General features: G+C 44.3%; 1 protein-coding gene across 11 annotated transcripts in view; it reads right to left on the reverse strand.

The window, feature by feature from the left end:
- Positions 1-14,001, reverse strand: part of Rbms3 (RNA binding motif single stranded interacting protein 3) — a 998,257-nt gene that overhangs the window by 228,090 nt on the left and 756,166 nt on the right. For all 11 annotated transcript variants that reach the window (XM_051140215.1, XM_051140224.1, XM_051140217.1 and 8 more), the window contains one exon: positions 13,248-13,405. In XM_051140215.1, the coding sequence (XP_050996172.1) occupies positions 13,248-13,405 (158 nt within the window). The remainder of the gene's footprint in view (positions 1-13,247; positions 13,406-14,001) is intronic.

Consider the following 14,001-nt stretch of genomic DNA (forward strand, 5'->3'; position numbering starts at 1 on the left):
TGAATACCCATATTAGCTACAACATGCCTATTTTCTTCTCAAGTTTCACAATTAAGTGTGCTGCAAAACTGCCAGCTCAAGCTATTTGAAATCTGGTCCATGCCTAGGTTGAAACTGACCCGAATGCTGTAAAGCACCTTTGAAAAGACAGCACCGGAAGCAGCTGCCTTTACAAGCCCTGTCCAGTCATCCAGGCTCACTACAGTACCTCCATTCTCCCAGGAGATACCTGCAGAACAGCTCCAGGGTGGGGCCAACTGTTCACCTGATAATGCATGAACTAGGCTCTTATGAGCTTCTGGCACCGTGTAAAGCTTCGGGGGTTTTGTTAGGTCTGCTGTTTAACTATAAACACACATTCAAAGGTCCTGTTTCTTTCTTGTCTCATGACTTGGCAATTGCTGGCTCCGGGTCATTTGAAACACACTGAAGAATTCTGTTGTTGCCGTTGCAGCTGCCTCCTCTTCCTCCCCTCCCTCTCTTCCTTCTCCTCCCCCTCTTCTTCCTCCTCCTCCTCTTCCTCCCCTCCCCCTGTTCCTCCTCCTCCCCCTCCTCCTCCTTCTAAAGAGCTACTACTGCAGAGAGAAGCTGATTTTACAGCTCATGAAATTCCTGCAGTCAAACTACAACTCGCTAGAACCTGATCCAGGGTTAGCAGAATGTTCTGGATCAGGCTTGACACACAGAGGAAGAAACGTCTCATGGAAAACTGTGTTCAGTTTAACCTTCTCACCTCAACAGAGGACTCCCTGCTCACAATCTGAAAGCTCTAAGCATTATAAGCCATGGATTTAAAAACAAATCCACTGCGTCACGTGTTACGCTTAATTAGAGATTTCCGCTCTTGTGAAATGTTTGGGGTTTCGCAATCACAGGCACTGGATAAATTATTGGTAACTTGGAGAATCCAACTTTATAAGCCAAACATCCTCATTTCTGGTAAGATTTACGCAAAGCACTATGCTATCAGAAGAATTTTAATGACTAAAATGTGTGCTCTTTCTGACATTTCAAAATTAAATGATTTCAATTTGCTTGCTAACCCATTGTGCCACAGAGGACAATGGTGAGTCTCCGGGACAAGGAAAAAAAAAAATCACTTGTGGCATTTGATTTTAGTGTGTATGCATACGCACTCATGCACGTGTGTGTGTGTGTGTGTGTGTGTGTGTGTGTGTGTGTGTGTGTGTGCACATGCACGTGTGCAGGCCCTTGTGGAGATTAGAGGACATCCTCAAGTGACATTCTTCAGGCACCATCCATCCTTTTTCTGAGAGACAAAATCTACTCACCAAGTAGGCTAGGCTGGCTGGCAACTTGCTGTCTTCTGATCAGTTGCCTACCACTCTTAGGAGATGGCTGGCCTCTTTGCTGCCTCCCTCTGCACACTCCACAGCAACATGGTGGCTAAGCATCACAGTCCCTTCCTCTTAGAAACGGGCTGCAGGTAATGCTTGGCACTGAAAGCTGTCTGGTTTGGCTATGTTGGGGATGGAGCATGGGGCCTCGGGCATGATAAGCTTTACCGGTGAGCCGCATGCCTGGACCCACTGAGAATCACATTATTTTGTCAGTTTTTTTTAGGGATGCAGCCCTTCACAGGATGCCTGTGCTCTAGTCAATAGCCCTACAGCCATGTGTGTACATGTAGCTTTAAGTGAGCTCAGTAGACTTATGGGCAGGTGAGACATGAAACTTGGAGTTAAAAAGTGGAGATTGCATGGGAGAAATTGCAAGGGTGGAAATGGGATGGATTTGATCAAAACACATGACGTGCTTGTAGCAGATCTTCACACGATCATAATAACAAGCGTAAATAAGAATGTGTCACTCTACTAAAGACTTAGAAATTGTCTCAGATATGATTTCTCTCCATCGCATAGATAAAAAACATCAACATGTGAACAGCATGGGTACGCTCCCCGAAGACTGGTTAGCCAGTGACCTGGACTAGAAGCCGTTCTTTCTGTCTCCCTGTTGGGATGTTTTAAAGGAGACATACCCCCAGCGTCAGCCTTGCCATCTGTCCTGTTGCAGTGATAAAATACCCTGACCCCCCCCCCCAAAAAAAAAGCAATTAAGGGACACGGGAGTTTGTTTTAGCTTACGATTCAAGGTTGCATACAGTGAGGCACTCAAGGAAGGACTATCAAACTGACGTCACATACACAGTCAATCAGAGACAAATGGATGCACGCATGCTCCCTTGCTCGCTTGTGCTCAGCTCAGTGTTCCCACTCCCTTACAGTTTAGAATCCTACCCTAGGGATTGGTGCTGCCCATGATAGGCTGAGCTTTTCCAGAGCGGAAACCTTACTTAAAATGATCACTTCAGACATGGCAGAAGTCTATCCTACATGGACTGCTAACTAGAGAGATGTTCTTAGATGGTCACGTGACATGCCCTGATGTGGTACCACAAGAAAGGCCCTTCACCTCAAGGGCATTGCTCTCAACCATCCATTGGTGATGCAGGTCCTATCAAGGAGAGCACACCAGGCAATTTCAGGTGCAGAGACCTTGTCTGGGATTCAGAATCAGGGACTATCCAAGAAGACCAAGAAAAGCCAGAGGCACTGCCACCAACCTGAGCAGGCTGGAGACGTCCAGCAACACGGTTGAACATGGTGACCTGAACTCAATACTAGGAGAGAAAGAGTGTCGCCTGGAGTTCTTACTGACTAGATGCCAATGTCAGTTTCTTGGTTTTTATGCCTGTTTGTCTAAGACTCATCCCTGTGGTAATGATGAATGGTTGATAAAAACGGGAGAACCATCCTGAAGCTCATGGGCTATCTAACCTCAGTCGGAAGAACAACAGGAACAAGCGAGAGACCTCCTTTACAAGGGGAAGGCGGGACCAGTTCCTGGAACATTGTCTTCTGACCACCACACACGCCATGGCTCGCAGCTGCCCTGCCCTAATAGTTAGTTTTTAAAAGAGAAGAAATCTGAGTGGTTCTTCCTTATTTTTAGCCTGTTTCAGGCCTGTGTCTAGGACATCCCACCTCTGTCTATAGGCCTGACTAGACTCTGAGGACAACCCGTTCCTTGTCCCTGTGGCCTGAAGGTATCAAGAGCTTCCTAGTGCCAGCCTCTCTTGGCATCTCAGTATCACTGTGTCAGTGCTCATAGCTCTGTCTACCATTCTGGAAGTTACCCTTCATCTTCGTCTCCTTGACCAAGGAATGATGTGTCACCTATGCCCATCATCTTGATCAATGAGAGAGAAGTTTAAGGAAAAAAAAAAAAAGCACGGAGGTTGTACAGTTCAAAAAGCAGGGAGGAAAAAAAATGTCTTCTCTTCTGACTCAGCACAGAAAGTATCCTTCTTGTTCGGATTACCTAAGAGACCGCAATGGTCTTCTCTCGGTGCATTCTAATCTGATTCTATCTCCAGGCCAAATTAATGTTTCCAGAAGATGTTCTGATTAAAGAAATAAGAAAAAAATTTTAATGGACTGATCTCTTTTAAATAAGCCACCTGCGCAAATACTCAAGAGAGACAGGCTATTATCTGAGTAACCAGTCTTTAAGGCAAATAGGTCCTCTGGGCATTTTCAAGTTAGTGTCCTCCTCTGTGGAGTAGGAAAGAATAATCCATTCAGATGTGACGAACTGTTTCTAGAAGCGTTTGTCAATGGGCTTGCTAGCGAGGAGACTCAGGTAGGCCTATCTGCCCATGACCACCTAGGTGACTGATGAATCCTGGACATGCATAGTGCCAGTGCCAGGGAACTTGCCTACCATGCAACGAGGCCTGAGGACAACACTAGAAGTCCTGTCATCATATGCAGTAGAAAGCCAAGACTTTGAAGCTTAGGATTTTGGAAAAGACTTTAAATAAATTTCTTTGGGCTACAGTCACATTTTAGTCTTAAATATAATTATGGCGTTCTCTTGCTTTGTGGCCTACTCACTGAGCATTCTGTTGTTCAACACTGCCAGATCCGCCCCAGCCTAGGCTCCTTGATTCCTTTTCCTCTTAGCAGGATTACTTTTTCCTTCCCATCCCCTAAATATTTCTTCTTATCACTTACATTCTTAACTATATAAATATTCCCTATTCAAAGAGTTGCCCCGCCCTGACCTCTGGTCCCATGCTCTGAATCACAGGCCTACATTTCATTTCGATTTTGTGACACTGTAGTAATTTGATGTCATTTGATATCTTACTGCTTATCACAACCAATCGTTTCCATAGACCAATAAAATATCAGTTCACCAAAGCCGACTTCCTTCCTTTATTCTCATCTTAATAACACAGCTCTGAAATAGTCACTAGCATTTAGGGAACCAAAGGCATTTTAATCAGATAAACTAACATAGGAAATGAATAAATATCTTTCATGTATCAGGAAGAGGCCTGAAGTTTTTAAGTGTAGAAGAGTACAGATAGGACATGGAGAAGAGAAGTACAAACAGATGACTTCTAGCCCGTGCAGAAGTATGGCTGCCATCGAAAAGATACAGAGAATCAAGGGGCCAGACAAACTTACAGAAAGCTGGGGGTGGAGGAAGCAAGCAACATTTAGAGTGCCTTGAATTTAAAATACAAGCACTAGGGGGCTATATTTCCAAGTGTGTCTTCTGTATAGATGAGCATCAACAACCGGCCCGAAAACCCATGACCTCAGGGATATCTACCTACTTTCCTCATCCTCTGCTAATTCTTGTTTAGAGTAGGAAGGGGGTGAAGGGGCTAAACTGGTCCAAATTTCCCTGGGAATTTAGTTCATCAAATTCAGTTTCATGTGGATAAAGGATTTTTTAATAACTGCATTTGCATCCTACAAAGAACTATTTTTTTTAAAAAATAAAGACATGCCATTTCCTAGTGTGCCTATCAGCATGTTCTCCTTCCCCTTCTTCTTAGAAAGATATAGGAAGAGCAAGAGTCTAGAATATTCTGATTAGCAAATTAAGTGATGTCATTTGATTTATTGTCTTTTTGGTTGACTTTGGGGATCTTCTGTGAGGATGATGAACTGACTAGGAAGGCATTGATTATGCAGCGTTCGGGATGTTGCCAGGACAGAGCCTAATTACAATTTATCTTGGGCTATCTTTAGCTCTCTCAAGAGCCATTTCTAGCCTGGGTCTGTGTTTGACCTAACATCCTTACGACCTTGTGATGAGTTGAAGACTTTTGAAAGTGTTAATTTAGCAGACCACTTGCTTCCACCAACCAGAAGGTTACAAATATCTTCAGATAGCCGCTGAGGCCTGTAGTGAGCTTTTCTCTGTTTTCATGCAACCTACTTCCCTGAGCTTTCCACCAATGTATTTGAAAACTGTCTTGGGTCATGACGTTCTATACTCTGTTAGAAGGAAAACTTCATGGAAGTTTCTACATAGGAACTCGGTAGTTGAGGCAGTCCAACCTGTTGTCCCAGGCCATGGTCACTCATGTTTGGCTCCAGCACAAACTATCTCTTAATAGCCTTTGAAAAGAGGGCTGCGTTTGGGGGTAGGTAGTTGATTGCTTGTACTAGGGCTCTGAATATATAGAGATGAAAACAGATGGTTCCGCCTTCTCCAGCTATGATGCAGCTAGGAAGCAGGTAGCGGCAGATGAAAGGGACAGGAGAGGTACACAGAGGCGACAAAGCACATTTCCCAGTGGGTCACATCTGCCCATCTGCCCAGCAACTGGAAGAGGAATTACAATTACGAGAAGAAACAGCCTCACTTGTCTCGGTGTCAGCAAACCCAACTGTAACCTGTTTCTGCGCAGGCGCAGCTCAGTGGGGAGATTACTAATGGCTAAATTTACCCTTGAGAGGTTTTCCTTGGGCACATTTGATGTGCCGATTCCATGTGCCTGAGATACTAATGCCAAAAGTACTGCTAAAAGTGCAAGGCAGGGTTGTTTGTTTGTTTGGTTGCTTTTAACACATCAATATAGTCAAGGTAGATATAACTGAAACCTACCCCAAACAGTAAAAACAAACCAGAGTTTGATTGATTTGACAGGCATTAAAAAAACAAAACAAACATTTGCCAGTGAAGCAAACAATGTCATTTGCTCGGTAACATTTTGCAAAAGCATACTGTGTTCATGGCTAATTTTAGTGTAAACCTCTGTTCTCATTATGTTTCGGGGGGTGGGAGAGGATACAGAACAAGAAGTGCCAGATAGACAATAAAGCAATAAAATGTTTATATTCTAAGTCATTATTAGAAAACACATGAAAGTCTACAGCCAAAGCACCCTGAGTGCACCCAGTCTCGCTTGCTCTCAGGAGCTAACAGTCAGGCCACACAAATTGGTGGTTTTTATCCAATTGATGAAAAAAAAAAAAAAAAAAAAAAAAGAATGGCAATGACTTTTTTTTTTTTTTTTTAATCTGTTCATTCCAGAGGAACAGGCAAAGCATGGTACCAACCCCATATGTTAGAAGTCACCGAGTGGAAGCCTCCAAGAGAGCTGCATTGAGGTCACTGAAGAGGGTGGGGCCTCAAGCAAGCACAAAGGTCTCTGTGTGCAGACTTCTCTCACACTCCCTAGCCCACCAGGGGACAGTAAATGCTTTCTTAAAGAGGGTCTGTGTTCCCACATGTTTGAGCATGGTAAATGCTCAACCCCATCCCCACCCCCACACCCCATCCACATCCCTTCTCCATCCTGAGTGAGGCTTCAGCCGTCTCTCACAACATTTCTTGTGATTTTCCTGGGCAAATGGTCTCATGTTTCTTGGAAAGGGAAGTAGATAACTTGGGCGCACACTCATGTACCTTCAGACTCGCTGATGTGTGCTGTGGGGTCTGGTCCTCATCTTCACAGGCAAGGGAGCCCTCCACACTCACTAGCTCCCTAAGGGCCCAGTGACAACATTCCTACCTTTCAGCTTGTAGAGGTTTATGACGCAGCTTTACAATGCCCCCTGCAGCGTGGGGGATCCCACCACACTGGTTTAAGTTACAAGAGGGTTTTTAAAACAGGGAAAACAACATAAGAATAAAATGTCTGTGGTTTCAGACTCTACCCTATGCCTCTGGACCACCGAAGAACTTTTTTTTTCTTTCTGTGCACCCTACTGGCATTCAAATGAAAGCTTTGAAGTTCACTGTTTTAAATATAAAATGAAGAGATGGTTATCAAAGAAGATTAATGTATAGCTTGCAAGTGAAATAATAATGGGGAGCATGCTTCTTTTTAGTCAAAGGAATTTCAGATCTCTTGAACAACTTAAGATCACACCGAATGGTGAGGAGTGACCAGGGCACTATTCCAAGTGGAGCATTATGCGGGTTTTGTCCACTGAGAGAGGCAAACCTTCTAAAGATAGACATTATAACTTACTAGATATGAATATGAGCTAGCTGCTCTCCCAGGGGACACAGAACCTTCCTTTGATTTAGCCTGCAACACTGTAGGCTTCTAGAAGACCCCAGGCCTAGGTTGGGCTGAAACTCCTGTGGTTTTCTGTGACACTGCCCTACTCCCTGGCTTGGAACTGGCTTGCTGTCATGAGCAAATGCAGTCTTCTTGTATGTCACTATGATCCAAGTGAGCTAGCAAAAGACTGAAGCCATCGAAAGTTACTCAAGAGTAACTGAGGAAATAATCCAGTTCATAAGGGTGATGTGCTTAACACAGAAGCAGGGGGGCCTGAGTTTGATTCGCAGAGCCACGTTAGAAGCCAGGTATGGTGGGACGTACTTGTAGTCCTAGTGTCAGAGAGACAGGCAGATCTCTAGGGCCCCCTGGCTGGTCAGCCTAACCCACATGCTGAGCTGATATCAATCAGTTACCCATGTCAAAAAGAAGGTGGAAAGATGAACGGCATCTGAGGAATGACATCTGAGTTTGTCCTTTGGAGTGCACATGTGTGTGAAGAAATACACACACACACACACACACACACACACACACACACACACAGACAGAGAGACAGAGAGAGAGAGAGAGAGAGAGAGAGAGAGAGACAGAGAGAGAGAGACAGAGAGACAGAGAGAGAGAGAGAGAGGAAGAGATAGAGAGGATAGAGAGACAGAGAGACAGAGAGACAGAGGGAGGGAAGGAGAGAGAGAGACAGGCAGGCAGACAGACAGACACAGAGACAGAGAGAGTTGCTGAAGGTTTCCTATGTGTGAAGTCTCATTCTAGACTCTGGAAACAGGTATAAAGAAAAACAGGGCCCCATTCTCTGTCCAGCTGCTGTATGGCCTGGCCCACCTCTCTAACCTTGAACCGGGCATTCTGCAGGAACCTTCCCACAGTCTGAGTATCTGCAGACTGTGCTGGCTGGTGTCATGTCATCTCGACAGAAGCTGGAATCACCTGAGAGGAGAGAACCTCAATAGAGAAAATGCATTCATGAGATCGGGCTGTAGGCAAGCCTGTAGGACATTTTCTTAATTAGTGGTTCATGGGAGGAAGGCCCAGCGCATTGTGGGTAGTTCAGTCCCAGGGCTGGCGGTCCCGGGTTCTATAAGAAAGCAGGCTTAGCAAGCCATGAGGAGCAAGGCTGTAAGCAGCGCCTTCCACAGCCTCTGCATCAGCTCCTGCCTCCAAGTTTTTGCCCTGCTTGAGTCCATGCCTTGGTGTCCCACAATGGACTGCAATGTGAAAGCCGAAAAAGCCCTTTCTCCCTAAGTTGCTTTAATTGTGGTGTTTCATCATAGCCACAGGGAGCCTAACAAAGACACAGATTTTTTCCAAATAATTCTGGGAATCAGTCTCACCACACCAGGGTGATGCCTCCCTAACATGGGAGGGCTGCAGGCATGTGCCAGAACTTGTGAATACAATTAACCGAGGGCTGTCTCAGCTTTCCATCAGCCTGTTGAGTCAGTGGGTCACCATGGGAGAACAGACACGTCCACCACACTCCCAGGGGACTCTGAAGCTGCATTTAATACTTTGAGCACAGCTGCCCAGGGCATCTGTATGCAACCTAGCACCTTCTCCTGCTTGCTGTGTACTAGCCCCAGGAGAATCAAGTACACGGTCCAATCATCTCTGTTTTGTGGTTCAGAAAGAGACTTCTTGAGGGCGAAAAGTGAATGGGAAAAAGGGGTGGGATTTTTTTATTTATTTTTATTTTTTAAATATATTTTATTAATTTATTCATATTACATCTCAATTGTTATCCAATCCCTTGTATCTTCCCAGTCCTCCCTCCCTCCCACTTTCCCCTTACTCCCCTCCCCTATGACTGTGACTGAGGGGGACCTCCTCCCCTTGTATATGCTCATAGGGTATCAAGTCTCTTCTTGGTAGCCTGTTATCCTTCCTCTGAGTGCCACCAGGCCTTTCTAACAGAATCCAAGAGATGGAGGAACGAATCTCAGGGGGTGGGATTTTTGATAGCAGCAACAATGATGTGGCTCAGCAGTTTAAAGGCTTCTGTCATGGATCCAAACAAGCTGAGTAAAATGCATAGAACACACATGGCGGAGGGAGAAAACCAGCCCTCAGAAGTTGTCCCCTGACCTTTGCACATGGGCTATGGAACATGATCCCTCTTCTCCACACACAACAAATTAAGGGCAGTACCTTTATTTTTCTTAAGGAACTCTGCAAAATGTAATTTCTTGTCTTCTTTATAGAAGCAAGAGCCACCACTGTTATGGAAAACAGAACATGGGAGTTTCTGCTCCTCAAAATTAAAACCCTAAAATTCACAGAGACCGGGAGACTCATTCTACGTCTGTTTCCAAGGAGCTGACAAAGAGAGACAGACTTACATTTTCTGTTTTCTGATTTTTTTCAAGCATAATAAATCAGGATCTTCACTCAAACTTGTGTTTTTCTTTTAAATTCACTCACCTTCTAAAATCGGTAGAGGCAATACTGAGAGAAGAAAGACCTGCCAAACATGCACTCATAATCACAGCACTCAGGAAGCTGAAATTACCCTGGGATACATAGGGAGTTTCTGTCTGGAAAATGAAGAACAAAACCAAACAAAGAAACTACCTGGTTTCAGTAGAAGAATTCAACTGATGATTCAGGGCAGAGATCCAAGTTTTAAGAAAATTGCGCTAAGCTACTTAATAATGTCACAAAATGATAATCCTAAAGTTGACCTCCCACTCACTCATCCATATATTCACCTGTTCACCCATCCATCTGTTCATCTACCCATCCCCACAAAACCATTTATCCTCCATCCTTCCACCCACCGACTTGTCCACATACTCATCGACTCATCCATCCATTTGCCCACCAGCCTCCTACTCATCAATACATCCACCTTTCCATTCGCCTACCCATCAATATATCCTCCTTCCTACCAATTTATCATCCATCATCCACCCAACCCTCTATTCACCCACCCATCTATCCACCTCTCCATCCATCCATCGATCCATCCCCCCTTCTCTCCCATATAACAATAAAAAAAAGAAAGAAAGAAAGATGGAAAGAAAGAAAGAAAAGAAAACAAGCTAGTAACCCAGTGAAAGAATACAGGAATAAATTAATGGACTGGGTACAACTATGATAAATTTTGTTTAAGGAAAAAAACTTTTATGGGCATATGAACACTTGCATCTAATTTTGGTAGCAGTCTGGGGTTGGATGTCAAGGAAGAATTCTTCGAAGAAAAATGCACCAGCCAATACCTAAGAGCTGAGTAGGCAGAAGGCAGCAGAACAGCTGTAGACAATGTTGTCAATCAAGTAAGATAGTCTTGCCCAGGTCACAAGACAGGAAGAACCATGGCCAGGAAGGTGAAACAAGCCAGGGGTGACACTGGGGGTGGGAGTCAGGGGCGGAGTGGGAGTTGAGGAATAAAACCACTCAGGCAATGATAAAGGCTTCTTATGTGCCCAGATTTGAACTGGTAAGGCCTCCTGTGATTTCTATATTTAGAATATCAGGAATAATCAGTTGCAAGCTCCCAGCGTTCCATGGTTCCTTCAGAGACACATCTGCATGTTGTTCTTTCATAATTCCATCTGCCGTGAGTGCAGTTTTGATCTGATGACATAGATTGTTTAATTCCATCCTTTGTAGAACTCTGAGCTTCCTTCTCTTTAGGCAAACTCAAAGCTTATAGCAAGGATTGAGATGAAAGACGAGCAAATAGCCACAACTTCATGCCTCCAGCTACTCTGAAGTCCAACCTCAAGTTCTTGTGTAGCCCTAACCCATAATACCTCAGAAGAGAACTGAATCTGGAGAAAGGTAGTTAGTCTCCAAGGTGCCCTAGTCTACCATGGCAGACGCCCTTAGAAGATCATCTCAGAGTGCTAAAACTATTGAGCTGAGCTATTCAGGGACTTTACAGGGCTATGAAACCCACAACTCACTATCTACCCATCCATACAACAATGAACAAAGAAAACAAACATGTCAGCCAAGCACAGGGATGGAAGAAGACATGGAGAGTCTGTAGAGAAGCCAGAGCTATGAGAAAGGAGAAGCTGTCCATCCACAAACCACAGAGGAGACGTTGTAAGAAAGCAACCAAAAGATACCTTGCTCACTGGCTTTCAGCATGAAGAATGAGAAAGCATATTCCTTTTACTGAAGCCAACCAGAATATGTTCTTCTATGGTAGCATTCCTAGGAAACTAATATGTGGTGTATTGAGTACAAAAAAGAAAAAAAAGAAAAAAAAAAAAAAAAAAAAAAAAGAATCAAACCCCAAACCACATCACACAATGCATCATAGAAAATGTGTTCCCTTGATGAACTTAAAATGTACTTATTTCTCAGCAAGAATGTCAATAAAAGAGAGATTAATGTATTAGAGAGATTTTGGAGGGTAAGGGCTGGGGTAAGAATCAAAAGAATTCAAAGAGATGTGCTCAACATGTAAAGCAAACTTGGCTGCTGCTCGAGGGAGCCTGTACTTTTCAGGCCTCTAACTGTAGGCTGTGTACTGTCAGCACAGCCACAGCCACAGACACAGGAGGCAGCACCTCCCCCACCACACCCATGGAAAGCAGTGGAGGTCATGCTTTCAAAGCCTGAATACCTTATGCACACCAGATAGTCACAAGATTTCCTTCACTGTTTCTTTATATTCTAATCACCAAGTGTGTGTCAGTCATACATCTCCTGGAACATTCTAGAACATAAAAATAACTTCATGACAAGGTCCACATCCTCAAGAAAGTCAAGCCAGAGGCAAGGGCATATGTAGGTTCCACTGGTAATCTCCAGTTGAGCCACTAGTCTGCATTGCCCTGACTCTCACAGGACCCCACATCTCTTTCTGCTCATACTAAGTCAGGTGGAGCTACAGAGGCTGCCTTTATTATTCCAATTTCTTATCGCTAAAGTCACTAGCAGCTTCATTCTTTTTGACATCTCTTTGGCTTTGTCTTCTTATGAAAGCTTAGCAGGCACAGCTGTCTAACTTTATTCCAGGCCGAGACTCTCTTTGTAAACATTCCCTTAAAGTTAAAATGAAAATGGCTCTTTCTTTTCTGGTAATGTACACACACACACACACACACACACACACACACACACACACACACACACACACACACATATGTATGTATTTTAGTCCTGCCTAAAATATCAAAACCACATAGCTGGTGCTTCCTAAATGCAAACACTTGGTGACCTCCCCTTCTATTCCCATCATCTCTGGAACCTTCCCAAGAAATTCCACCCTCTGAATGCCCCCTCTCTTCTCTCTGATCCTCACTGTCACCTCTCTCTGCTGGAAACCAGGAGGACACTTTGCTCACTACACAGGCACATGCTTTGTCACTGTCTTTTGCTGTTTTGAAATGTATCTCGTGTAGATCAGGCTGGTCTTAGACTTGCTACATAGCCAGTGATGACCTTGAACTTTTGGTCCTCCTGCCTCCATCTCCCCAGCACTGGAATTATAAGTATGTGCCACCATGTCTGCTTTAAACAGGGCTTTCTTAAAGGCCTCCTGCATGCTAGGCAAGCAGTCTTCCAAATGAGCTTCAGCTCCAAGCCCACTATATGGAGGGGGGTCTTTTGCTTTACAACGCTGGCTGCAATTGGCTCCTTCTAATGTGGTTGCTTTGCAAGCATAGACAGGACAATATTATTATAACTAGAGACCCATACTAACAGTCTGTGTACATGTTTTAGCTAGCACACTGTATTTACAATCTCATGGATTTTCCTTTGGCTTGAAGTAAAGTTATAGAAAGATGAAAGTTTAGATAAGCTACATGTATTTTATTTTATTTTGCATATTCTATTGCTTCAGGCCCTAGATGCTACAGAGGAGTAGAATTAAAAAGACACAACGAGGAAAGACATATCCCACACGAGTTCCTTGTAGAGAAAGAGTTACCTGGCAAAGCCAACGCCTCTGCTGACTCCGTTAGCATCTCTCAGGATTCTGGTGGATATCACGTGTCCAAACGGCTTTAGCATATTCTCCAGCTCCTGCTCATCCATGGAGATGGGGAGGTTTGAGATGTACAGATTTGTAGGGTCTTGTTCTTGTTGCTAAGAGAAGAGAAAAGAAGCAAACGCAGTGAGGTCTGTTGACAAGCACTGTACTTAAATCGCAAACTAGCGTCCAAAGTCCTCCGTTCTCATAGGCCACTGCTTGCCAGGTTAGCTTCTTAGACAGGATAGATATCTAAGGCCCAGAAAGCCTTAGATAGCCCACAGTTACTGTTCTAGTTAGGGGTACTGATGCTGTGATGAAAGTCTATGATCGAATAAACTTGGGAAGAAAGGGTCTATTCCAGCTCATATTTCCTGGAAACAGTTCATTGTTGAATGAACTCAGGGCAGGAACTGACGCAGAGGGCATGGAGGATGCTGCTTGCCGGCTTGCGTTTCATGGCCTGCTCAGTCTGCTTTCTAGTAATAGAACCCAGGACCACCAGCCTAGGGACAGCACACCCACAATGGGCTGGGCCATCCCCCATCAGTCACTAGTTAAGAAAATGTCCTATAGGTTTGCCTACAGCCCAATCTAGTGGAGACATTTTTTTTCTCAACTGAAGCTGTTCCTTCTTCTACCATGACTCTAGCTTATGCCAGACTGACATACAACTAGCCATCATGGTGGCTTAGAACTCGTGACTTTCCTG

This window comes from Acomys russatus, chromosome 32 (genome assembly GCF_903995435.1).
Source record: "Acomys russatus chromosome 32, mAcoRus1.1, whole genome shotgun sequence".
Lineage (NCBI taxonomy): Eukaryota > Metazoa > Chordata > Mammalia > Rodentia > Muridae > Acomys > Acomys russatus.